The sequence below is a fragment of the Serinus canaria genome, chromosome 11 (assembly GCF_022539315.1).
Source record: "Serinus canaria isolate serCan28SL12 chromosome 11, serCan2020, whole genome shotgun sequence".
NCBI lineage: Eukaryota > Metazoa > Chordata > Aves > Passeriformes > Fringillidae > Serinus > Serinus canaria.
This window is the reverse complement of record NC_066325.1, coordinates 8956483-8984327: the sequence shown is the minus strand read 5'-3', so window position 1 is coordinate 8984327 and position 27845 is coordinate 8956483. Positions and strand designations below refer to the sequence as shown.

At 39.4% G+C, this 27845-nt stretch overlaps 2 protein-coding genes across 3 annotated transcripts in view; one reads left to right on the top strand and one right to left on the bottom strand.

The window, feature by feature from the left end:
* AKTIP (AKT interacting protein) overlaps positions 1–13694 on the top strand; it is a 1131926-nt gene extending 1118232 nt beyond the window's left edge. The window contains exon 9 of the mRNA XM_050978823.1: positions 13616–13694. Coding sequence (XP_050834780.1) covers positions 13616–13679 — 64 coding nt within the window. The 3' untranslated portion in view covers positions 13680–13694. The remainder of the gene's footprint in view (positions 1–13615) is intronic.
* Positions 416–27263, bottom strand: CYLD (CYLD lysine 63 deubiquitinase). Of its 2 annotated transcripts, none has more exons than XM_050978815.1 (17): positions 27107–27263; positions 22383–23043; positions 20876–21178; positions 19919–20024; positions 18781–18876; positions 17540–17656; positions 15640–16019; positions 14061–14226; positions 13101–13242; positions 12472–12594; positions 11108–11199; positions 9963–10029; positions 8413–8545; positions 7898–8006; positions 6777–6895; positions 5956–6172; positions 416–4490 (listed from the first exon to the last, which is right to left on the bottom strand). In XM_050978815.1, the coding sequence occupies exons 2-17, from the start codon at positions 22887–22889 to the stop codon at positions 4306–4308; spliced, it is 2862 nt and encodes a 953-aa protein (XP_050834772.1). In that variant the 5' UTR covers positions 22890–23043; positions 27107–27263; the 3' UTR covers positions 416–4305. The 2 variants fall into 2 exon arrangements, with proteins under 2 accessions (XP_050834772.1, XP_050834773.1); XM_050978816.1 differs by having other exon boundaries at positions 21011–21178.
* Positions 27264–27845: the final 582 nt, after the last annotated feature.

Below are 27845 nucleotides of genomic sequence, written 5' to 3'. Positions count from 1 at the left end.
AACTCCTACTGGATAGGAGTTAGTGTTTCTCTAGACACAAAACGCATAGAAAGTGGCAGCTGTGGATTCAGCAGTGAAGCTACAGCTTTATTCCAGGAGGAGCTGCTCACTAGCGTTAGTAAGGTGGTGTACTAAAAATAAAATCCCCCATGGAAAATGCCAGGCACTATAGCTGCTTTTCAGTGGTTTTCCCTTACAGCATTACATGTTAATTGGTAAGACACAAATAGTAATCTTAGACTTAATTTTACACAGTATAACAACTCCTAAGTTTCCTAGAAACACCGAAGGCAAGACTAAAAGAAATGTATAAACATACATCTGCTGGTAAAGTACACAAAACAAGCTAGTTCACCCTGTCTTCATGCTTTTTCATGACACTCCCACATTTCCAAGCCCCAAAGAAATGAATAGAGCCATAAGAATAATATTTTTAATTAATATTAATACAGAAAGAGCACATAGTACATTCCTTTCCAGCAGCAGCTCATTCAGCCCTACCATTGGAAAAAAAAAAATAAATTAAGGCTAGTTGAGGGCAACCTGATCCAAAGGTTTGTTTCCCTTATGCCTTCTTGGAGACAGCCTTGTAAGCTTAAGAGACTATTAGTGCACAAAACATGGGATGTTTATTTAGCAAAACATCAAGAACAGATAAAAACATGCTTTGTTACAGTGGTAAAAATACACAGAGCTTTCAAGCTGCTTTTTACACCAGCTCAGTTGGGAAACCACACCAGTCTGGTATGCAGCACGGTGGTGCCTTGGGATTGGATGGAAGTGGCAATTGTCGGGGATCATGGTGACCACGCTCAGCTACTCAGTGGAGTATAAAGTGCACGAGAAAAATAAGTGCATTGAAATGAACCATTTATGATCAAGAGCAATTCTTGTTACACACAGTACTTGCTTAAAATGGGAATCTCACAGGCTGTTCAGTACAACACAGTAGTACAATTTTCAAGAGCACAGAATCAGCATCGCATATTAGAAAGACCTTTACTGAACATAGATATTTTTGTATTTTTTTCCTCCAATTATCTCCCCTGCCCAACGACAAGCCTTCTGATGTAACTTACAGTGGGTTTGGTTGGGGCTTTCTTGAAGGATTGTGTTTGGTGAGTAAATCTGTAAGGCATCACCTTTAGCTAATACCTCCTCTTTACCCTCTACGTTCAAAATAAGCAAGGTTAGTGGCACAGTGATTTGTTCCATTTTGAACCCCTAATTCTAAAAATGTTTAGCAGAGCAGGCAAGTTGCATGGGATGAAGGTTTTTTCCCCAGTTACAAAAGTTTGTCCTACGAAACTTTACATTTTTACAGGCTGTCAGGAACCATGTTATCAATGGATTTTCCTACTCACAGGTTAAGGCCATTGTTAGCAGTACTTATGAGCCAAACCATGAAGAATGATCTAAGCGCTATTAATTTGGGGTGACATTCACCATATTAAAAAAAAAAAAAAAAGAGAAAATAATTGATTGGGAGGTTTCCAAATGCATTAAACAACATAAATGTTGGGTGCTTAGTCACTGGACTCTTTGGGCATTACAGTTAACAGCAGTAGATGCTTAGAATGCAAGCTTCAAAATAGCTTATTCAAATCCCCTACAAATATATGCTGAAGGCTAAAAAACACTCAGAAAACCCCACCTTTTTTACCCTTGCATATAAGCTATTTTACAAGTTTCCTTTCACAGTGAAATCACTTTGCTGTTTGTATACTCGTTTCTGAGAAAGGAAATAAAATTGGGGTTATTTCTGTAACATTTCATTTACATTGCCAGATCACCTCCAGTGCAGTGCAGTACAGAACACAGCAATACATTTTAGATTAAAAGAAGACTCCTCGATCGCCAAAACTAATTTTTTTGCATGCTGTAGAAGATATTTCTGCCCTCTTAAGTGGGCAACAAACTAACCATGTAATCATACAGTGCTTGCAAAACTATTTACCATTTTGCAATAATCTATAGTACAAAAGGCAGGCTGCAGAGCACTGCCAGCCTTTCCAAACACAGTATTTGTCACCAAGAAGTGTGCACAGTAAAGAATATTCCCTATGTGTCCCACAGGAAGAGTCCACACTTCTTTTCCTTTTCCATTGAAAGGCCAGGAGTTTGGAGGCAAGAAGCCAAGTTCATTTACACCCATGTGTATTAATTCACTTCTGCTAATTGAGTATATCTCCTGAAAAGCTGGATACTTTCCAGCTGTATGAAAGAGTGCTACAAGATTATTCAGCTAGGAAACTTTACTATGGCTGCCAATTTCAATTCTCTCCTCTGGCCATAGCAGGTCCAAGGCTGTTCTCCAAGCTCAGGCAGGAAGAGGAAATGAGGCTGGGGGTGGGGGGGGATGGTTGGAAAGATGACACCAGTAGAAGACATATGAAATTAATGCACTAGGAAAGTCAAAAATAAATCTAGAGCTAGGGAAGAGAAAGAATCCAGACATTCAGACTGGTCTCCTGGGTGCAGGTTTGTGCTTGGGTCTGTGCGCTTTGTTCAAAGGGGTCACTGCTTGGACCTCCTTCCAAGCTGGGACACAAGGGGCCTGGTTATACAATCCATCACCTAAAACCTCACCAAATTTTTTCAGGAGAGAAAGAGGTCAAGAGCTTTATACTAAAAAGAGAGTTTGGCCAAGGAGCACAGAGTGGTTAATAAGGCAAGGGAACATGAAAGCCAGGAGACTCTTCCAGGCCAAAGTAAGGGTGACACTTCTAATAACCTTGTTGCTCTTGAGAGTGAAAGGTGAGAGCACATTTCATGCAAAGGCTAATGGAACACATCAACCCCCTCAGCAGCCCCTGCTTCTCAGAGATTAGTCCTTCAAGCAGTTTTCAAACCTCTCTCTACTACCCTCTATGGTAGAAAGATTCTAGGTTTTCCAGGAAAAACAAAGTAACCACACTTTCTACAATAAGGGATCAGTCTCCACTGCCTTTAAAACAGTGGCTTTTTCAATGTGGCTTTCCCTCTGTTAAATTTGTTATCTCTTCTCTTCTATAGACTTGATCCCAAAAAGGAAGTTTCCATATAAAACAGTTTAAGAGTTGAAAATGTACAGTTCATACAGATGCAATTGGTACGACCAGATGTTACTGTGTATATATATATATATATAGTTGCATGTTTGCCAGTAGTGTAGACAGAAGTAGCTAAAAGGCAACTAAAACAACAGTATGTCATTGCAAACAGGAACCAACAGACTTCAAAGTGTAATACTTTACATAAACACAGGTTTTGCAGCTTTTCAAGTTAGTTTTCAGCAGGTACTTGGTATACAGTAAAACTCTGATCTACCTTTATGTATAGCTTCATCTTTCCAAGCAGAGATTTTTAATATTCTCTTTTTAAGATTATTAATCCTGAAATGAAGAGTCAGATGTGTAACATTCCCAGGCAGTAGCTTAATGTACTGTAGAAAATTCAGTTTTATTTACCAAGGACTAGAATTCACTTCAGTAACATTCCCTGAGGCAATCCATGATTTTATTGTTTTGTCCTGGAATCATTTGTGTACAGTTGCTGTTTTGTTCCAGACTGCTTTGTTTCTTTAAAAATAGACAATTAGAAAAAGACATCTGTTAATTTTCATTGCTAATTTTATATTTTAGCAATTACGCTTCCCCTTAATACCCTCTTCTTTTCCTCTCTTCCCCCTCCAAAAGTTGCAAGTTAAAACACAGCAAGTCTGTGTGCTTGATTTTTGCAAGACAGGGATTCAGATCTTTAAATAAATGTTAATTTTTGGAACTGAAAATAATGTAGTTGATAAGAGAACATAATATGCAATGAGCAGTCTAAAAGTTATCTTACTCAAACTGAAGTTTTTCTCTCTGAGAGAGAGAATCTAGGGTGCTAAAAAGATCAAGGGTGAGGAGACAAGGGTGGGTATAGAGAAACACATGAGAATCGTCATCCCTGTCCACAGAAATGCACTGAGCTAGAATACTGTATCCTTATATTCCCAGTGGACTAAGGAGATTTCTCCTGATATAATTCCACCTTTAATATTTTAAAAAAGCCTGTGTATCATCAACGCACTTAAAGCTTTTAAGTTTTAGTAACTTAACTTTGTTTATAAAACAAACACACACAAGCACACTTCCTAGAGTGCAAAATGCTTAAATACTTCAGTGACAGAACTCCATACGTAGTTTTTGGAACAGTAAATCCTCTGGATGTCATAGTCAACTTCTTCCATTGCCAGCAACGGTTGCATTGAACTACCCAAAACTGCAGCAAACGCAAGAGTGGGTGACTGTACTGTCTCCTCAGTTCTGCAGAGATCCTGGCTCATTTGTATAAACTCATTGTTGGACTTTGATACATGCACATGTAAGCATCACAAAGCAGTCTTCGTGCACAGCCTTGGATTTTCCTGGAATCCAGTGAGTGCAATTCTTCTAGAGACATCTTCAGGTATTCACCAACTTCTGGACATGGGGTAACTTGTGGAATGTTAAAGCCATTCTGACCTCCTTTTAAACCATTAGGAAAGAAGAAGAAGCAGATTAGGAGAACATCTACATATACTTGCTCTTCAAAATGTACTTTTATTATGACAGCATCACCAGTTCTTGAAAGCACCTTCTGAAAAACTTAAACATGCACACTGGACTGCTGCAGGGTAAACATCTATGAGAAGGGTATTGTTCAAGAACTCACTATTAGAATATCCTGTAGTGTTTACCAAAAAACCACACCCACATAAACACCCCACAAAACCAAGGGGAACTTTGGGTTTTCATTAACACTAGAAATTCTGTGTGACTTTAGGAAAGTGTCCTGAATATATACCTCACATGCACTGAATTTGTTAATAACATGACAACTGGTAACAGCTGATGAATTTACAAATTGTGTCTGTACCTGACTTGCAAGACTAAGGTACAGTTTGCTTCTGGCCATTTTCATAAAACTGAACAAATTCAAACAACACAAGTATGGACATCCTGCTGTTCCCAGCAGAGATTTTTAGCTTATAAAGAAAAGCAGAAGAAAAATATTTGCAATATTAACCCCCCCCCCCCCCCAAGATCAGCAGGAGATATTCCCAGCATCTCATGTGATCTAAATTCCTGAAATGAAGTGGTTCTTTACAAACATCACTCATACATATTTCAAGCACTCTGAAATGAAGCTTGATTGTTTTCTGGCTGTTGTAAGAAAGTGACTTTACTTCTGTAGCAGTACCATTTTCAACAGGAGGCAAGACTCTTCTCTCCCTGCCAACTCACACTGTAACAGAGGGGCTCAAGAATACTTAATGCAAAAACTGTTACTGTGTGTCTGACACTTCACCTATTACTATTTTTCTTAGGCACCAAAACTACAGAGTCCATATTTAAATGGGATCTGTTTAAAAAGCAGCATCTAAGAAAACAGTTGTTCTACTGACATTTGTATTATTACAGGGTAACAATTTTCCACTGATAACTCTAAAAGGATTCAAAGGAATAGCATAGACATGTGACTACTTCCTTTATTCTAAAGACAGCTACCCTAAGTCATTTAAGAAAAAGTAATAAAATATTGTAAGCTAACTGATAATCATAAAACTGATAATCATAAACTGATAATCATGTACATCAACTTAAATATAAATGGAAAATATATTCCTGCAGTTGCTAATTTAAAATTAATTGTTTCTGCCTAATTTGCAAAGCATAGAAAAATGTATAGGGAGTCCTACTAAGAAACTTCTGCAGTTACTTCTGTACCATCTAATTACTAAGGTATCCAACAGAGGTGAAATTCAGAATATCAGCAGCTGCCATAAAATCCATGTGCTAAGGTAAGGCTGAGCCAAGATCAGTAACCCAGCATCAAGCACATCAAGTTAAACTACACCAATATCCCCAAAACATTAGGGAAATAGTCCCAGAAATCTAAACCAGACATACAAAAACGTAAGAGCAAGTGAAGAGAGTGAAGGCAGGTTACCATCGCGATCTGCCATGCTGTCGAAGAAGAGCCAGGCGGAGTCGTCCCTGCCGTACTTGACGAAGGCCACGTAGTGGCTGGTCTCGATGCACAGCACCGCAAACAGCTCCATCTTCTGCGAGGGGATGCAGCCGTGCCGCCAGTCCCAGTCCGGCAGATCCTTCGGAAGGGACAACGGATTGAATTTATGACTCTGTCTCTTGGGATGAAGATGAACCTACAATTGAAGGGATATTTCAGAAAAAAAAAAACACCCCGTAAGATTATTTGTTTCAGTGGCAGACAAAGCTAAAAAGGACATTACTGCTGAACAGAAGATTAATGGTGTTAGAGAAGGAACTGCAATAACAGCAGCTGACTAAACGTTTCTTCTATTTTTCCCCCACTAGTGTAGTTCAATATTGCCCAGAAAATTCAAATCTAAGGTTAGAAAGGAGGTCAGGTTTAATGCAACAGTTTCCTACTATGCTCAGATTTGAAAACAAGCCGTGATTGACATCTTCATGCAATTGCCAAAGAGCAAAACATAGCATTTCTGTCATGAATTTATCAACTCTAACAAGGTAGCATGAACGTAAAATTAGCCTTAAAACACATGGTTACTACTTCTCCACCACATCCAATCCTGGATTTGGCAGTTGCCATGCTGATAAACACATTGCAGGAGTCTGATCTGTCACCAAAGGAGACACTTTACATGTGGGTGGCAGCTACACTGCTGCTGGTAAAGAAGTCTCACTATCTCTTCTGCCGTTCTGTCAACTTCCACAGCATTAACCATTAGGGTAAAACCCATGGGAATGCCAAAGACAAGCACTGACCTGTGTATTGCATGTTTTGCAGAACTGCTTGATTTTGCCAGCAGAAATATCAGTGTCTTCATAACACTCCCTGCACTCGTACATAGCGAGCCCTCTGCAGATACGGCACTGCCTGGGAGCTGCAGTGGCAACAAAGGTATTAGTCTGCAGGCTGGGGAGGCTTGGATTTTTAACAAAAGGAATATGAAAATGAAGGACAACTATTACTTTACATGGAGAAAGACACTACATTAAAAAAAAGTTAAAATGAGATTGCTAATCAAAGAGAAATGTACCAGTCTATTAAACTTCTCTTTGGTGCAATGTGGATTAAGAGAAAAACATATACACTGGTAAGTGGCAAAACAAGATGATAAAAATCTAGTGCATGAACAAGCAAAAACAGGCTTTTAAATCATGTTATCTCTCTCTCATCATAGTGGTCTTAGCTCCTACAGCTGTCAACACCAGCAAAAAAAAACAACAAAACCACACACAAAAAAAAAACCAAAAAACAAACAACAACAACAAAAAAAAGTCCCGCATAAGCTGATGGCCAAGATGGTGAGAGAAAAGGCCATGGCAATTTCAAAGATTATTATTCTAAGAAATTTTGGCAGTTTTATTATTTCTTAACTCAAATATAAAATCAGGTGTCCTTCCTTAGGATGATGCAATGAAAAATTCAGTGGATGACCAATGGAAGAAACTTAGGTCACAAAAGTAAGTGACATAATTATGGCTAAAAAGTGCACAGCCACAATATACCACAGGTGCACATCCTCATCTCAGGCTCCCTTCTAGTCTAATGAACAGCTTTGCTGCTAATAACTCAGTTTTAAAAACAGTCCTGAAATAAGTTCAGTTGTACAAATACTCAAGACTTAAACAAAAAAAAGAAGTTGTATTCTATATATTATTCTGAATTAGAGCTTCTAATTGACATGAGGGGAAAAAAGCCTTCAACCCAGTAAAATTTCATTTCTCTTCAGTCCCAGAGAAAGCCTCTTCTCACACTATCTTGGTAAATATACTACAGAAAAAAAAACCAACAAACCACCAGAAGTATCAGGAATACTTTGACTGTCTTAGTCACTCTCAGCAACTCTCTTTCATTATACAATGCAATGTTATATACTTACTGTCTTCAAGTAAGTCTGTTATATTTAATTCCAAGGATGGAAAAATTTTATTGAACATTTTGAAGTCTTTTCCAAACCGGGGCATCTGGATAATCAGGCAAGAAGGTGCCTAGGTAAAATGCCAGAATATAATGTAATGAAGTTGAGATAAATAATTACCTAACATTGTAGACATATTCTAATGCTATATATATATTCATATTTTTTAAACTCACAGGCCACTAAAAGAGGTATCTCAAAGTATTAGTCCTTAAAACAACTTAATGGCAGCAGCTAAGAAGTTTTCTTTTAATAATTCTTTACCTAAATCACTTTGATCTGTTCAACCAAAGAATACATCTCATTAAGTTAATCTTAAAATGCTTTGGCTTTATAGGCATCCTGGGTCACTGACACAATATTCCCAATTCCAACATGTCTGCATGTTTTTGCACCAAATCCTACTTTTCTCCCATTGCTGAATGGACAGATATTTAGGTATGATCACTTCTATCAAGACAACTGCTGTCACCAACCTCTGCAAACTTCAGGTTGCTGTTGATGAATGACCACTCCAGTAACTGCTGAATTGTTGGGACTCCAACTTTCTCATTTTTGTCCATAAAAATCTGATAGAAGTAACAGTCTTGTACTTTCTGACCTGCTGATCTAAAAACAGTTTTAAAGAAAAAAAAAAAAACAAAAAAACAGATTCTGAATGTCTACTGTAATGACAACTGTATCTTCTAGGAAAATAACATGAAAATAGTCAACAAGACATCCTCTCTGCATTGAAATATATTGTGCTTTAAAAAAAACTCAAACAAACAACAAAGCCTGACAAAGCCCAGTCCCCTGCCCCCAGTAACGAAGTGCCAGGCAGTCAAGTATTAAGTTTGAATTGATTATGGAAAAATTTAAAGAAACAAAATCAATGTGAGTTTCAGAGCATGTTTTAAAAACATATGCCTGTGCATGGCAGAACTACCAACTAAGCATCTGCATCAAAAACTCCAAGACAATAAAGCAGCTTTCATTGGAGAGACAATTAGGAGTTTCAGTAATAAAATATCAAATGAAACAACACTAATTATCTTCAGTCTGATGGGTTTAATGAAACATTTCCTCTAAATCAGGGCGATATTTACACTGCTTCCTGCAGTGGAAGTCTCACACAGATGGCCAATGCTGCTAGACTTGCTCTGTAGTTAGCAGAGAACTCTCCAAAAGGATAATCCAAATTCAAGGCTGCCCAGCTTGAAATTGTTAAGACTTCTTCCACACCTAGGCCAACTCTGAGGCAGATTATCACACAAACTGCAAGCCATAGGAAGTAGTCTGGAGAAACTTCTTTATCCTCACCATAAAGGGGGAAAAAAGGGAAAAAACCCTTTCCATTAAACATACATGTCCCCACCACAAACTTTAAAAAAAAAACCCACAAAACCACAACACATTTTGTATAGCTAGGGAGAGGGGGCACAGGATTAAGCTACCAATTTAAGTATGTTTTGAGGTCAGATGTTCAAAATATAGTGAAGTATCAAATATCAATGTTTTCAGATCATGTTTCTGTTAAATAAACCTAACTCTGATATATTTGGGAGGAGATCTTCAGATAAGCAATTCAACCTCCTCTGGAAGTACAAAAGAAAGGATATAAAAGATGATGCTCAGGTTAAAGAAATGGTTTTCCTACTATAGAGGAAAAACATGCAGGACTAACTAGCCTCTAACAGCAAAAGAAAACCATTAGGTTGGTTGGAGCTGTTTCATCTCAGCATCAGAAGTTCCTGGGAACTTTCATCAAATTTGCTATAAACTGTAACTTCCTCCCATCCCAGCCAGCATTTAAGTCAATGTTGCTTTTCAGAGTATTCAGGTGTTGAGGGGATTCTAAAAGCATGATGCTCAGTGTTACCACTGCTAAGAAGGAAGGAGACTTCTGCATTGCCCTTGAGGAGTTCAGGTATGTGCACAACACACACAAACTCTGCTGCTAAAGCTGAATGATGGAACATAAGTTTTGTTCTGTGTATGGCACAGACACAAGAAAGCCTGGGAAGGCCAAAGAAATAAGACTCACCTTATTTTCAACAGTGGCTCAACTCTCAGAATATGGTGAAATAAAATATTCAAAAATTCTTCCGGATCTGGAGGCAAGAGAGAGAAAAAGACTTGTCAGTATGCAAAACCAGATACATTATTCAAGACTCATTGAAAGGGAAGGTTTTCAAAATTTTCATAGAAAAAAGTAACTGTTACTTTTTACAGCTTTATTATCCCAATAAGATTATGACAAACTAGGAATATTTTCATGACAAACCTCTATTTATTCTTTTAGTGTTAAATGGCCCTAATAAAAGGTACAGGCTCAACAGAATAACAAAGCTTTCCAGTAAAGTTAAAAAAGATGCTCTGTATTTCAGAGAAACCACTTAGCACCACATAACTTTTCCAGGAGAAATAAAAGCTTTCAAAAGGAAATAGTGAATCTGCAGAGAGCCAGTGAGGAGCAGTAACAGTAACACAAAATCTACACCATAGTCCTAAGTTCAGCTAAATTAGAGACCAAGTTCTCTAACCAAGAATGCAGCCAACAGCACTTCCCAGAGTGCTGTTCTCCCCCACCACAGTTTGCTGGTATATTTCTCTCCCTGCCACTAACTGCAGTAAATACTGGTTCCAGCATTCAGTATTTACAAACAAAGTAGTATTCTCTTGAATAAAAGCAAGACAGTTTCAGAATACAATGCTAATTAATCAATATATGCAGCAGAAGATCAAAAAGTTGGGAACTGATTTTTCTAACATGACTTGAACATTTTATTCCTTAAAATACTACATAACCATTGTAACAATGAAATGTTGTAGTGCAAAAGTCTATTCCTCAGGGATCAAAGTGACAATTTGAAAGAGGACAGACATCCCAGCCTTATCAGTCTTCTCCATCAACTGCTAGAAGGGAGTTTCAGGGGCAGAGGAAGGCACTAAAAGAAATTCAGGCAGTGGAAGACTCCAGAAACTGTTCAGATGGGGTTCCTTACATAGCTGAGGAAGCAGAAAAGACCTTTCTAGCAGCCAGTGGTCACTCAGATCTCTGCTTGAGACACTACTGCCACAGAAAAATATCTGGGTGTTTTGTTCTAATTTATTTATGTAGCAAGGTTCCTCAGTTCCTTCATATTAGATTCCTGTAAGTCTCAAAGAAAAGCAAACCTCCCCCATTACCTTTTTCCTCTGAAGTGAATCCTGATGCAGCCTCAACTTTTTCAAGTATTTTCCTCAGTTTCATTATTTTTGTAGCACATACATATCCATATCTAAGATAAATGGGTTTAATAAGCTTTAGCTAGTTTTTGATCAAGTCAGAGCAGTAAAAGAAAAGCCAAAACCAATCACTTAAAAACTGAAATACAGTTTCTCAAACCCTTCTTTAACTGCATACAGTATTTCTTCAAAACTACATACTGATTTCTCATATTTAATCTGACTCCTAGTTTTCTTAATGTAGTATTAATTTAATGCAGTGTTCAATGTTCTTTTACAACCTTTAAGAGCATTTTAATCACCAGCTTACCAGGATAACTATTTTCGGATTTGTCAGGTAATTACTTTTGATTTGTTTTCACTCTAATTTGCACAGCTTAATACATAATTTCAGAATGTCACATAATAACAGCACTGAGGGAGTTGTTAACAACAAAAAAAAATTCAATGTTTGAGGAAGACACAGAGCTGTACTGCTGACCTAAGAAATTGCTTTGAGCATTCAGTCTTTTCCCCTAAAGTTTTTAAGCACAACCAAAGGACAGTAAGGCATTCAGCCACCTCAGGCACCTGAGATTTCTGCTACTCAGTGTGCATCCTGCTATCCTACCTGTTCACAGACCCTGCAGGAACATAGCAGGCCAAGCACAAACTCCCTGACAAGAACAAGGCTTCAGGGACCAACGTTTTTATTTATCAAAATAAAAACTTTGTCAGAAATTGTTCAATGACAGCCCATGGAATTTTGGAACTACAACTGTATTATACACGTTTGAAAAAAATTAAGCTTAAGAACAATAACTTTTCATGGAGATTTTTATTGCACCTCCTTTGCTCATTGTGCCTGAGAAATTACAAAGGTCATATTAAGTTTTTTTAATAAAAGCACTTTGGCCACTTGCAGACCACATGTAAAGAGTAAAGCCTCGGTAAATCTATCAAATTGTGAAACTCCATATAAGATAACACAAATAATTTTCCTGTCAAGTACAACAGCATTAAAAACATGCCAAGATGAATGCTGTGAACAAACTTAACTTTTATTTATCAATACTTTTGTATTATTGTACAATACTTGTACAACTTTTACAATTGCTTTGTGCTGATCCATTTGAAAGTAGGAAACTAGTGAAAATATTTATCACCAAACAATGAATAACTCTTTCCAGTTATCACTGATTAAATTTGCTATGAAGAAAAAGTAAAAATACTTAAAAAAAAAACACTGAGTAGCAGCAGACAGCCAAACTTCTCAGATTTGCAGTAGGAATGCAATCACTGCAGGATCTAATTCATATTAGACTAGAGACCAGTTCTTCACTTACATTCTCAGAGGATTCACAATCTCTGTCCTCAGCAGCTCCTGAGTCTCACTATAATACTCTACATCATTAATTTCTTTAGGTCTGAGTAGCACAGTGTCCAAAACAGAGCTAAAAGAAAAGAGGCTACAAAGAAAAAAGGAAAAGGAAGGTTGTTTTGACCATTCAGATGCCTGAGCAACATAAGACAAACCAAGCAAAGCCACAGAAGAATTAAAGAACTAAACAAACTCAGAAAGAGGCAGTTATGGACAGGGGACACAGCTGCACTAAATAGCAAAGTCCACTCCAACCCAGTATTCTTTCTGCAGCAAAGTACAGAACCAATTGCACGCAGGCTTCTGCAAAGAAGCTGCAAGAGGCATTTCCCTCCCTCCACCCCCTGGCCTGTGTTCTCCTTATCCTTCAACCATTTACAGGCCAGGGACTCCCTCTGTCTAAACAAACAGATCCACAAGGGCCAGTCCAGTGTGGACACAAGCAGCACTTCACTGCTGGCACTGGGAGAGCACAGGGACTGCAGCACAGGACACTGGGAGCTGCACAGGAATACACACAGACAGTCACTCAAGCAAAGATCACATGTTCTGCATTTCTAGCAAGGGATGCTGCTATACAAATTATGAACTTACCAGAATAAGGTGGAGTCTAAGTAACAGGAGTTGTAATGACCCTGGATACCTTTCTTCTTTCCAATCATTGTCTCTAAACCTTCTTTTTCCATTTTTGGAGGAGTGTTTTCTTCTACCACTTCACTTAAGTAACCTCCAAAGGCTGAAATTTTTTTTTCAAAAGACACTTTAAAGCCTCAAATTTTATCCCCCTTGAGATTTTCCTAGTAATATTTTATAGCTAAGTTGCTGCCTTAGTGTAAAGCATTACTCCTCTGGACTAGAATAGCATTTTATTATAGCTGAGACTCATTGCCTTCAGAGAGTGAACAAGGCCTTACATTCCACACCAGAATGCTTCAGAAAGCCTGCAGCACTGAACTAATTTTATCCAGTAGAAATGAAGTTCTCTTTTCATTACAAATGCCCTGTTTGCACTACCTTACAAGTATCAGACACTTTTCTTTGCTGTTGTCTCAGACAATACAATGTGACCCAAGAAATCTAAAATACTTGAAGTTAGGGGAAAAAAGAAGTTTTTCTCCACTAACATCCATCATAAAAATGACATGCTTTTCTTTGTTAATATTTAGAGACTAAAATAATTTGATGTTATAGGTTATAGAAAAATAACTGCCTTTATTTCTTTTAATGTAATCATACAGTGCTAGAGTTACAAATACCATTTTCAGCAAGACTGTTTTACAACTTCTAATGTAAAAAGTGTACAGCATAAAAAATTCCCATAATTTTATGGTATTTCTTTAAATATATAAATATTTTCTTGTTTTAAAGCATAAAGGAATAATTCAAGAATCACTGTATTCTGTACAGGATAATCTGCTATTCATTATTCTCAATTAAGTAATACCTGTACAGATTTCCAAGTGCTCAATAAAAGAACTTATTGCAGGAATGAATGAAACCAAAGCCCTGGCCAGCTCCCAGCTGATAAACAAGAAATAAGCAGAAGCTCAGTACCTAGAGAGTTGCAGCGCTCAATCTGGTTGGAAACAGGCTGGAGTGAGGCAAACCTGGAGTCTGGCCTGCAGCTTTTGAGTTTAACAAAAAGAGCTTTCTTTGGAGCACATGTGAAGTAGCGAGTTCCTTTAAACGTTCCGTCCGTGCAGCCTGCACATTCATCTTCCTGAAAATCCAAGTGAGAAGGATTCAGCATTTTTCTTATTGCTACCATTCTGCAGTAAGACATTTGACAAAGTATCTACCCATAAGTCATCCTTCTGCTACTCTGAAACATGATACACACTGTTTCTGCAATTTAGTATCCAAAGCCTCAGCTGAGGTGTTGTTTGACTGGATTTATTGAGAACATTAAGACTTGTGGGTTTCTTTCTTTCTTCACGCCTAAACTTTCACTACATCCAAAGTAAACCAAAAAGTCCCCTAGAAGCAGCATGGGGGAGGTAGGAGAGTCTGTGAATTTAACCTGGTCCAGATCCCTTCTGTAATTAGAAAGAGCTCTTTTTACCACTTAATTGAAAGCACTGAGCATGGGATAGTGTGAACAACTTCAGCGTGATTTGGCTGCACAAGAAAAATGCCTGCTTCAAAACACACAAAATGTACATCAAGGAGAGAACACAAACTAGGAGTAAACAACAATAAGCTGTTATCTTTGAGAACAGGATTTGAGATACATTGCCTGCTTACTAACAACAGCTAGGCTTTAATGCAGAAAAGCTCAAGGGGCACCCAGGTTAATGCATGACACCCTAAGGAGAAGGCTCAGAATGCCTGTGGCAAGCTATGGCTTCACCCTAAACATCCACAAGGATCAGGACTTCTTTGTAACAGCTGGAATTGCAGTCACATTCTCACATACTTTGCTTATGTTTTACATCATTTTGCACTGCCTTATGTAATATGTTATTGATCATTATCCCAAAATAAAGACCCCCATCTCCCTATTTTACCACATTAATTTAACCAATACCCCATCACAACCATGGCAGCAGCTGCCAGGGAGGGAATGTCAGTACACAACAGCAATTCATGTTTGAGGCAACTGTGGGATTTTTTTTTTTTTTTTTACAAAGGGCCGACAGAAAAACATAAAGCACATGGCTGTCAAATCAACAATATCACTACTGTCAATTATCAAAACCAGCCTTACAGCTCTGACAGTCATCACTCTGACTGCCTGCTTGCTGATATGCAAACAACAAACAAAAAATTACATTCAAAGACTACTACAGCTAGAGAGTTCTATATAAATTTCCACTTAAAGGACCTTTAAATTTCATTTTTCAATTACAATCTCTATAATGTAAGCAAAGGACACTCCTCTAAAGCAAGGAATTGATCAGTCCTACAAAATCCTTTGCCAACTGTGATACAAACATTTCAGAGTCTACAACCAGGGTAAGGTGTGGGGCAGCCATAAAAGTCAGTTTATCAAAGAATTTAGCACTAAGCAAATCACTTGGCAACCTGTTTGGGCAAATCCCCCAGACTGGCTGGTTTTGGAGCATAGAAAGGCACCAGCTCTGAGAAACAAAACTAGTAATTAGCATTAATGTGAACTAGAATTTATATTTACCAGTTCCAGTCCTGCTAACACTTCATTTACTCCAGGGGGCTGGCCAATCCAGCGGATTACTCCATAGAAAGGAGGATTTTCTTTAACTTCAGCCAAGGAACCTGCTTCAAGACCATGTGAGTTTCCAATTGGGCTTGCTGCCGATGGACTCTCCTGGGTAGCTGTAGTATTCACATCACCCATGACAGACTGAACAGATAAAGAGAGAGGACTATGTCCCATAGTACCATTAGTACTTGTTGTTTTTGTCAAGCTAAAGGGGAGGGAGTGAAATCTGTTTTCTGTAGACACAGAGTTTGTTAAAGGTGGCTGCAGTGGTGGTGAAGAATGCCCAAATCCAGAAGATGAATCAGTAAGTGACTTTGAAGGGTCTTCAGCAGCTGTTAAAATCAAAACCAAGATGTCAGTAAGTGTTGGGGTTTTTTTCTCCTTCTATTAAAAAAGGAAAGACTTGGCTCTCAAACCCGCAGCATCTGATGTAGCAGGTGGGAAGCACTAACAGCTGGGGACATTTAGGAAGACTTTTGTCACCTGACAACACTGGAGACACAGAACTGACTGGGCAGACACTGCTGCAGTCTCAGCACTTTTACCACAAGCAACAGAAATGAACAGCACAGAGAAAGGAGATGTTAGAAACTACAGAAAGGTTTGGATTGAAATCTTTTTTTTTTCATCATCACATGAGGCTTTTTCTTTGAACATGAGTTAACAGCCTCAAGGATTATGACTGTAGGGGGCAAAACTGGAAAGAGCTCACTGGTCACTGTGACTGAGGAAATTAATCAGTTCACAGCTTATAAATACATAAATAATTGCTTGCAGATATGATTTGCAAATGGAAAAATGCTCATTCCACTGACTTTATCACAACATATTTTGGTTCTAAAACAGGGAATCTATCAGTATCTACAAAGAATAAAAGACTTAAACATGTCATGAGCAATGCAGTGCCTGATGAAAGAGATCACAACTACATGGAACAGCACAAGCACTGTGTCTTCTCTCATCTCTCTACGTAGACATAGAATACCCTGAATTGGAAGGGTCTCTACTACACAATTGATATTCACAGAACAAAAGCCTCATCTTCACCCATTCTCCCCATGCTATTTCATTAAATGAAGTTAATGTCTTAAAAACATTAAAAAGACATCTGCTACAGAACCAAAAACAATTTTAACCCGTTTTCTTTTGTGCTTCAAAGAATTCAGGGGCTACTGCTGCTAGAGGTTTCTGGTGTAACTTAACAGTTTAGTATTTACTCCTTAAGTCATTAAGCCAGTTAGCCACACTTTTCTAAAGTTTACCAGGAAAAAGAAAAATAGGTCTGCAAGCAAATCAAGATATATTGATCCTTCAAGTATGTGCACTCATACTTTTAAAAGCAGAGAGAGAGATTTTACAAAAATAACTTTTTAAAAACACAGAAAAAACCCACATGTAGTTGGATAATTTCCCCACTCCCACTTCCAGACTGATTAGCTGGCATGGCACAATATTACAGTTCCCTAGGATCTGTAACACAGCTACAAAGACAGGCAAAATACAATTACTGCGTACACCCAGCTACAAGGAATACTTCTTGTCTTCCATCCCAGCCTCAGCTTTTATTTTGCCTGTGAGACATGTGCATTCCCACAAAGCTGCACATGAATTGCCAAGAACATAATCTCCTACATGCACAATAAAACCACGGGTCACACCAAGACAGAGTACATTTTCACAGGGGTTTCAAGATGTATGCAATATGTATTCCACTATAACAACACAGTCCAATTTACATTTTTAATGGTTTTACATTTAATCTCATCCTTGTTTTATCTGAAGAACACAATACACTCTACTTTTGTTTTGTGGGTTTTAAAAATAAATATATAAAAAACTATCCTCTCTTTACCTTCATCAATATACCATGGGGATTTTGTTTTTGTTTGAGGCTGAGAGTCAACTGATGAGCCATTTAATGTGTAGAAGACTTCAGATCTGCTTCTATTTCCAGGTTCAGAGGTAGATCCTGGAAAACAACATATTTTATTGGAGAGATTAATCTCCATTTACAAAAGGTCACCTATACTCTTATTTCACTGTATAAATTTGTTACTACACTTTCAAGAAGACAGCTTCCACAAAGGAGCAAATACAGGCTAGCACAGTTCTAAGCTTACAACGAGGTAGAAGTCTACACCAAACCAACATACACTCTGAGCTGAGATCTCAGTCACCAAGCTGAAAAGAAGGCAGAAAACTCCTCTCAAGAGCAAATTTTTCATGACTATGAATTATGGATATAAGAAGGTATTTGCAATACAGCTGGTTTTAAAGCACTAAAATTTTACAGTAGGCAAATAAATTACTGATCCAATTCTAAATTTATCATTTGTACCAACATATAACTACAGTTACTACAGTGAAGACCATTTGTGCCAGCATCCAATGCCAGGTAAAATGACAACTTACAGAATATACTGTCATTAGTATTTTACCACCCAATGTAGCCACTAGTAAAATCAAGAGACACTGAATTTTGATTTTTGCCTTAAAAAAAAAAAAATTGCTTCTCTTTCAGTTTGTTTGTTTGTTTTCTCCAGGAGGGTTTTCAGACTTGAACAATAAACAGAGTCAAGGAAGTTTATATTTTGGGAATTCAATACTGGTTTTGAATCACAGCAAGATTAATACAGTCACTGTTAAGTAGATCTACTCCTGAGCTAAAAATTTTGAAGTTACTAGTTCTGCAAGAAGACAACAGCAAACTGTATTTATGAAAAACCAAAACAAAACAATAAATACACACCACACTTCCAGAGAAAGCGTATGTATTTCTGACCTGGTAATACGGTCAAGAATTTTTACTAAACCTCAAATTTTTTTCATGAAAATGAAGGCAGTTTGACCAATCTTAATTTAAACTGTCCATCACCTCTATAACGATTAAATTCATACTAATACTCCAGAGAAATTTAACTTTTAAGTACAGTTGGACTTGATCTCAAAGGTCTCTGCCAACCTTGGTGATTCTGTGATGATTCTTAACACAAGTGAAATAACGCACCAACTGATAGAAAAGACAATACTTTTTTGCAAGCAACAAAATTTTGTAATCTTACAAAAGTAAAGAAAATCCCTTTCCATACATACCTATAGCCTTTGGCTTACTATGATTGAACAAGCCTTTGTCACCACTTCTTGAGGTATAGGCAAGCTTGGGAGGTCTCCTGTCCTGTGACACAGTCTCTAAGACATGGCACATGAAGAGAGTATTAGCTTCCCTCTGCTGTTTTCACTACGTTCACAAAGCTCACCTCAAAACTGAACAAAGCTCTGCTACCACAAGCTTTAACACTGAGCAGAACAAAGCCTTGTTTGGCACAAGAACAACATTTTATGTGTATACAATCTGCTTTTATCACATCAGCAAGTGCTTGCTGCAAAGTCTATCATTACTTCTTGAACACATCAAATAGATTGACTTTATATCCTTTAACGTAGGTATTTCCATTATGGGAAACAGATACAAGAAATTTTAAGGTTTTTTTCCTACAAATACATCTACAATAAATGCTGTTTTCAAAAAATGGAGAAGTCCCTGTGAATTCTCCAGAGAAGAGCAGAAAATTTGTGCAAAAACATGGATATCAACTAAACCAGCAAGGAGGAGGCAGACATAAGAAAAGTCAGTCAAACTGAAGTGTGAGAGCAACAATTAGACTACAGACTCATTAGAACCTGCCTAGAGATAGCGCCCAAACAAAACTCTCATAAAAACTTTTCTTTCTTCAGAAAAGGAATCAGGGAACTGTAGTTGTTACAAGTTAATACTATTCAGTGAATTACTGCAGTGAATTTTTTCCCCAGTCTTCACAGGCATTTCCAAGTATTTATTCCCAGAATGCATACATAATCCTGTCAATACCTTTCAAGCACAGAAAGAACAACTTTCTGATCAAGATATTGAACCCCTGGAGTAAACTGAACAACAGCCCATAGAAAATATTCCCACTACAGACACTCCCATATTCAAGAAGACTGCACACTACATAGTATTGTAAATACTATACAATTTGACAGGAATTTTGCTCAGTATTAAAGCTTTTCTACCAGTGAGACTGTAACCCAAAGGAGGGCAATACTGAAGAGAAATGTAACAGAGAAGGTAATTCAAGTGAACTTAGGAAATTAATTCTGCAGTACTGTTTTAATCACGTAACTGTGCCTAGGTGGAGGATGTCCTAGATGTTAGCAAAGTCTGCCTTCTGGTTAAGAAAGCAGGGCATACCTGGAATAACATCATTGATATGCAAAAGAAGTGTACTTTCAACACTTGCAAAACTGCACAGCTGTATTCCATTATATCTTCCATCCCAGTTTCCAATTGGATTATCCTAAAAATAGAAAAACACATTACATGTATCCCAAAAGAAGATTTACATCATACTGAGTACACACATACGTCTTTAGGAATATAAAAAATAGGAGAATTAAACATTTGACAACACCTACTTTTTCTCGTAAATAATTTTGTATTTAGAATAGCCAAACATTGCAGTATTTAAAGGCAAAAGCTTAAAACATCATCTCTTGAGAAACAGCTCCTACTTTAACAAGCATTTTTCTTCTAAAAAACATTATTGATAAACAAGCTAGAGCAATTCCAGGGCATCTTCAGGGAACAGGTAATGCAACCAAGAAAATGGAAGCATCTAAGCTACAAAAACAGAGTAATCTTGAAATACCAAAAATTTTAAAGCTGTTTAAGAAATTCATGTTGCTTCATGTTTTAATTACAAGCTTCACATTTTCTTGAAAGATCTTTTGTCCTTGAAACTCATAAGGTAGAACTAAGTCAAACAAAACAGTTACATGAAAAAAAGCTTTTAAAAATGGCTAACAAAAGAAAAAGACATCCAGCCTACTTTTTTAACAGGCAGAACAAAGCCAGTCTCACAAGACAAACACTTGACTCCATGACTGACACCTAACATGGCAAGTAGCTCAGTGGAGGCTCCTCAGAGTATGCAGAGTATTTTGCCTGAACAGTTCAGCATCAAATACAACTCCATTTACCTGATGCCAAGAAAATTACCACCAAATGCACCTTTGAACACAGTGTTTATTGCCATTTTAGGTCAGCCTCCGCTGAAGTAGCTTGTGGATAATGTTTCTTCTTCTACGTGCATGTCATTCACTAGCTAACACACATGCAGAAGTTATTAAAGTCAGATTATTTTCTTACCATGTCCACTCCAACAACGTATCCTAAACTTTCGTTTCCTGGTAAGACATCACAGAATATAACTGTGCCATACTCTATACTCTCTCCTATCTTCAGAGAAACCCTGGAGTTGATCTCCAGAGGAGGAAGTTCTACCTGCATTGCGTCAACTGGAGCTGCATAGTCACTTTCCAGTTCATTGTCATCATCTTCCACCAGCTCCAGTTTGTCCAAAGCAACAAAAACCCCACAATCCTCATCACATCTGAAAAGCTGCTTGCCTTGGTACTGTCCATCAGTAAAGCCCTGACCACGACCTTCTTCCTAAGTGGCGGAGGAAGAGGAAGAGGAAGGAAAAAAGAGATAAAAAAACCAATCATGTATTTTGTGAAAAATAGACTACTAAGAAAGCAATAACATAATCCAGTGTTTTGGATAAACTGCACTAGAAATTTGCCTGATGCATACTGTTATTGAGAGAATTCTGTTGTCAGAATCTGTGGTAAATATAAAAACTGTCTACCTTCAGGGAATAAAGAGCAAGATGTCACTAGATTAGAGAGTAGCTGCAGGCAGAAGCCTTTAAACTCAGAGAAGCATATTTTCTTCAGGTGTAAATTTTGCTTCAATCATCAAATTCTTGCCCTATCAAGACAAGACTACTTCGTACTAGACATAATGCTAAGCATTCAAAAATTCCACTTAAATGCCATATAAAGTGAGATAATTTTCAGAAACACTTGGGCCTGATATTCCCTGAGGTTCTCAGGAGGAATCACAAAGAGTTCTGGAAAAGTTTAAAGAGTACTTTGAAAATTATACTTCTACAACAAGAGAGGAACTCTCCAGAACCTAATTCTTCAATAGCTTGTGGCTGGCAATAATTTTGCAGAAATATCTCACAAGGAGCAGAGAACAGATACATTCTCTATTTTAACTAGTTGCCATTGGACTTTTAGGCATCACCAAAAACAGCAGCCCTAAAGTCCAACCCTGCATTTACAGACTGTATCCTGGCACAGGCAAACAAATTACTCAACAGAAATCTGAGAGTCAGATATTCACCATGAGAGGGCTGTAAATATTTCTACCCAGCGAAGTTGTGGATGCCCCATCCATGGCAGTGTTCAAGGCCAGGATGGATGGAGCTCTGGGGAACCTGGTCTAGTGGAGGGTGTCCCTAACCTAACAAGGGGTCTGGGACTAGATGATATTTAAGGTCTCTTCAAAACCAAACCATTCCACAATTCTATGAATTAAATTTTTCTGGCCTAGAGGACTCAGTGTATGTTCAAGTCTTTCTGCCAGCCCATGCACCACATCAAGCTTCACTTAACATGGAGATTACAAGGCTGATGTGATACGGCACATTCACATAAAAGTACTTATGAGAAGACTGAACATAATGGATTTTAGGGGTAATATGCTTCCAGAAAAAAAAATTATTAGGATTCCCTCTTTTTACTGAAGACATATTTAGCTCACCTCATAAAGTATGTCTGATACCACCCCTTAGCAAGTAACTTACCAGCAACTCTACTCCAAAGTATATCCCTGTTAGGGACCTTTCTTGCATTAAGGGTCCCCTGAAGCGAACAACTCCAGGATATTTCTCATCCCCTGATCTCAGCTGTACTCTAACAGGTGAGCCAATATCTATCTGGACTCCTTTAGCTAACCTGCTTTTGCTCTTGAATAAACTGTATCTTTCCTCACAGTTAGTAATAGCCAGAAGCAACTCAGCTAGTTTTTCATTTATTTCTATGACATCCTTCTCATCCACAAACAAGACTGCATGAGGTTGTTCCAGAATCTTTAGTCCAATCTGCAGTTTCTTGCCTTTACATGGAATATTTCTGGAGTGTGCCACAGAAGAACGGTCTTGAAAAAACTGCCCAATGCTACCTTTGGGCACTTTCAAGAGCTTTTGAGTCTGCTTGTCTATGACACTGCATTCTTGGAGAAGCAAATAAAAGATCCTCTCTTCCCAGTAGGATGAACTTGCTTTTTCTTGACTCCATAAGCCTGAATTCATTGTGATTAAAACTTTAAAAGCTGGACAGAAGTCTTCAAGAAAAATAAGCTCTTGATTTATGTGCAATGATCTTTTCAAATTCTACTGGAGGGTCCAATCTTTTTGAAACAACACAATATTCATTTTGCAAAGAAACAAATTCAGAGCAGGAAGCCTAGAATAAAAAGGAAAAGAGAAAAAAGACAAAATTGAACTGGGTAAGCACAGCTAGCCTTAAGTAAAACATAAAACAAATTAAATCTCTGACTATTCTCATTCCTCATACATATCAGAGTTCAGCAAAATGCAAGGCAGTGACCACAGTCCCAGAACAGCCACTGTACTGCTGATCATAGACAGACCCATTTACCCATTTCTGCTCCTTATTGCAGTGCATTTCATTTCCTTCTTTAGTTCCTTGAAAATAAAAAAAGGGTTGTGGAAAACATGCAATGAAATGCAGAAAACAAAGAAAAAACATATAAGTGAAAGCAAAAAGAAAACTTAAGTGCAAATGAACATAAATAAACAACCTGCTCTACTTACAAACAGTATTTTAATGAAACCTTCCACTATAAAGCTCTTTTCCCATGCTTAGTGATTATTTATTTCTGACAAAGTGTACTGCATCTGTCATCCTGCATAACATTTTGATTTAGTGAAGCAGAAAATTGTGTTGACAAAATTGAGCAGCACAAAATGGAAACTTTAGTAACTTTTAACAGCCATTTCTTTAATAGAAATGGACAGTTCCAGTAATATACAATACGTGAAAACCAAATTGTGTCAGCATTGCAACATGCAATTCTCAGAAAAAAATGGAGGCTCTCATTTTTATCATTCTAGAAAGATAATTCACTTCCACAAAGCAAGAAATACCTCACTTTCAGTTGTTAAAATACTATGGAGAAAACATAATCTTTAGAAAACTACAGTTCACAACTAATAAAATGGAAAAGAACAAGTGGAAAATACTTCTTAGACAAAACTATGTGTATCAATAGTTTGATCACAGTGGATACAAAAAGAAAGATCTGCAGTACCTTAGAGGAATTTGTTCTTCTAAAGATGACAGCAAAGGGCAGTGTACAAGTTCAGAACGTATTGTCATTTAAATGCTCCTGTTCCCAGTCTGTGATGCCACAGTTTAATTCAGTTAAGGACAATCTCAATGACCATTTATACCTGAAGGCAAATAATCTTTGTCCTTGTGCCTAGGTACCCTATTTCTCCACAACTTTTCTCTGATGGCATTCAAATAGAACAAAATCTCTTGCTATTTCTCCTACCTGTTTGAATCCTGTCTCAGAAGTTACTGGAAAGCAATGAAATCCAGCAGTCCTGTAATTATTTCCCTCATCTTTTTAAACAGACAGAGTATTTAACAAAACTCAAAGAAAAGCAGCAGCTAGAGACAACCTTACACTTGGGCAAAGCCTCATCTTTCAGTCCCTAGGACCTCACACACTGCTGTGCTGCCTTGGTGAGGCTCTTGTACCAAGCACAGACGCGACACGTGGGTGTCAGTGTCACCACCACACCTCCCCACTGCTGCTGCAGCAGCTCACAGGAGTTCTGTGCCTCAAGGAATTCCCATCTGCCAGGTAACCAACATCTGAGGGGCAGGAGCCAGGCAGTTCCAGACCTCACTGAGGCAGAGGCTGATAGATCATCCACGTGTTCCCAAGTTAAAAAATATGTTTTCTCACTTTCCTTTGATCCATATACGCTTTCATGTGTGTTAATGACTAACAAAAAAGTGGTGTGAGCATGGGATTGAAATAGTTTGGTGGAAACTGATGAAGAACACAGCAAGGATCCCCCCTCCTGTCCCACATGGAAACATGATTAAATGACCATTAGTTTTTGTCAGTCTACTCAGATGGTAAAATAAGAGTTACATACAAGTTCTGACTAGTTCTCCCCCTTTACTTTTTTCACACAATAGGGGAAAAAACCCTATATTGTTTTCCATAGCTCCATTTTATGTTCTCAAGAACATTTATTTTCTTTCAAGAGCTGACACACTTCACTTTCCACTTTTTTGAGCCATTCAACAAAGTTTCTCAATCTCCAGTAGACTGCAGACAAGCATCTCCAACATTACAGGGATCCTGATTTTTCCTACTTCATTTACAGAAATAATTCATTTCAATTTTAGTAAGTATGCACGGAAATAATATATTCAAAGAGAAAATTTGTTTAACGGCTTAAATAGGATTTTTCTAAAAATAAGATTTATCATATCTATTTTTGAATAAGTATATCTTGTTTGCAAGTCCATGGCTGCAACAATACAGTCTTCACATGTTTAGTAGTAAAGAATTCAGTCTGAAAACTTATCAACCGCTGCATTTAGATAATGCAATAACTTTATGTGGTGTGTGGTCAGTCTTTCAAAGCCCTAGTCACCCACAGAAATGTAACTAAACCACTGGCTATAGTACCAAAAGGCTTTTCTTTATTAAAGAGTTCATTATCATTATTTAAAAATGCCTTCCTTTAAAAACTTATCTCAACCACTGTCCCACAGAGCTTTAAAAGCCAAATACTCTTCTTTTAGAATAACACAAGTGATAAATTAGTATTTTAAAGCTTGTTAAATAAAAAGAGAAAAGCTTGTTAAAAGGATATTACGTTTTGGCAATATATCAAGAATACCTTTATATACAGTACTGATTTAAGGATTATCCTTACAGCCATTTTCCATGGAATTCTGTGAGTAAAGAAAAATCTTTGCAGAACAAACAGCGTAGTCGTAGCAGACTATGACCAAACTATTAGACCACTGTTATGATTAACTTGGGAACCAAGCAACTTAATCCTTACCACAAAGCCATCACTGCACTGCACATCAGCAGCTACAAGGCTTGTGCAAACCCAAGAGAACCTGATCACCAATAGGGACAATTTAAGTGTCAGAGCCTGCTCAGCTGCATCCTTCTATTCCACCCACTGAATACCTGAATTTCTTCATGCTCAAAAGCCTTTGGGGAGAAACAGGAAAAACACAATTATGACTGCAACACTACATACTTTGGAAGATAAAAACTTTTAAAAAATCGTCAGGAGTAGGCCATAAGCTACCTAACTTCAAAGCTTCCCTAATTTCCTTTATTCCTCAGTTGTGAGTCACTGTTGTCACTACAGAGACATCTCATCAGAATAACAGTTTGCTGTGAAACTCAAGACCTCTGTTCCTACCCTGCAGGAGCCACAGATGAACTATATTAAGATGTTTAAACCAGCTATCAAGTTTCAGAATGAACACACGTCTGTGGCTCTGATTCAGACTACAAAATGAAAAGGCTAAAGTAAACTGTACAGTTTCCCTTAAAAACTAACACTTTAATACAAAAAAAAAAATTAAACCAGCTGACATTCAAAGTTCTGTCCTTCAACAGCCCAAAACCAATTTTCATGGGAAGGTTAAAACTAGGAGCAAGGAAATTTAGGCGCCGCTCAATGCACAGAATTACACGTCGGCAATACAAGCCATGAGTGGAAGAAATAGAAACTGTTTCTCAAAATAGCGGTGCAACCAATGTAATACAAAGAGGTATATACTGGTAGCATGATTCCTAAAAGAAAATACGTTGTGTTAGGCGTTATAAATCTGACACAAATAATCCCCGTGAGAGGAAGAACAGGAATCATTCTCAGAGGCCAGAATGCTGTGGCGTTACGAGATTTACCAATACGGCCGCTCTGCGGACACGCCGAGCCAGCCCTCCCCAAAAATTGAAACACGTGTGCTCAGATCCCGAAACGATACCGAATATCGTATTTCACCGCTTCTCTCACGGACTGCTTCATGGCAAGGCACGGCCGTGCGACCCACAAGGCTGCGTGCAAGGCTCAGCTCTGGAAAATAATGATCCTCCCCCGCCCAACCCGGAGCATCTTTGCTCCCCGGGCGGCTCTGCGCAGGACGGGCCAGGAAAGTCCCGAAACTCTTCTGGAGAGGCCAACGCGCTGCTCGGGGATTGAGGCTGAAGCGGCGGAAAGGCCCAGCAGGGCCCGCCAAGACCGGAGCCACCGCCACCCCCGGCCTAGCCCTGACACGCCGCTGGGCCCGGCTCTCCCGGAACCGCAGGGGCGGCGGCGGCGGCGGCCCGCGGCGACCGCCCGCGGAACCGGCCGGAGCGCGGCCTGAGCAGGCGGCCGCGCCAGCCGCGCCCCTGCCTGACGGCGCCGAGCGACGTCCCGCGGCCGCGCCGGCCCCGCTCGCTCCTCACCTCCTCCTGCCCGGCCCGGGCTGGGCCTCCCGCCCGCCCGCGGGTCCGTCCCGCGGCCTCACGCGCCGGGAGTCGCGCCGGCCCGGCCCTCTCCGCGCTGCCCCATCGCCGCCGCGGCCGCGCAGCGAGCGCCCGCACACCCGCTCCTGCTGCCCCGGCGGACCCACCCCCTCGGCCCTCCGCCGCGCCCGCAGCCAATCACAGCTCTCCGGCGCCACCGCTGCGCAGCGCTATTGGCGACAAGCGCCGCCAGTCACCAACGGATTCGGGGGTTTCCAGCGCATCGCGCTTGTACGAGCCGCAGGGGAGGGGGCGGATGTAGGAACACTCCCCCTGGAGGGTGCCGATTGGTCGCGCAGGGTGAGGGGCGGGACTTCTGGCACACCGGAGACGCTGATTGGATGGCGCGCGCGTGCCCCCAGCGGCGGGGCGGGCGCTGAGCGCCGGTGTCGGTGCGCGTGCCACGCCCCGCTCCGGGCCCCGCGCGGAGGCGGCGCTGCCTGAGGGCTCCGCTGCCCGAGGGCTCCGCTGCCCTGGGCTCCGGTGTTCGAGGCCGCTCCGCCCCCACCGAGCCCGTCCTGGGAAGGGACACGCCCGCGTCCTGCGCCGAGTCCTGAGCCGGAGTCGCTTGTCGTTGTCCCCGGTGCGCGCAGCACGTGGGGCGGGACAGACGCTCCTCGGGAGGTGGCAGAGACACCGCGGTGCGGTCCGGAACCTCCCCGGGCTGGGAGCGCAGCAC

What these genes read in the sequence shown, in the direction of transcription:
- CYLD (XM_050978815.1), bottom strand. Translation starts at nt 22,889, where the DNA reads ATGAATTCAGGCTTATGGAGTCAAGAAAAAGCAAGTTCATCCTACTGG. An exon ending in TAGTAAGCCAAAGGCTATAG is followed by an intron (nt 17,657 to 18,780) that starts GTATGTATGGAA and finishes GTTGTTTTCCAG; the next exon opens with GATCTACCTCTGAACCTGGA. An exon ending in GCAAAACATGCAATACACAG is followed by an intron (nt 6,173 to 6,776) that starts GTCAGTGCTTGT and finishes CTTCAATTGTAG; the next exon opens with GTTCATCTTCATCCCAAGAG.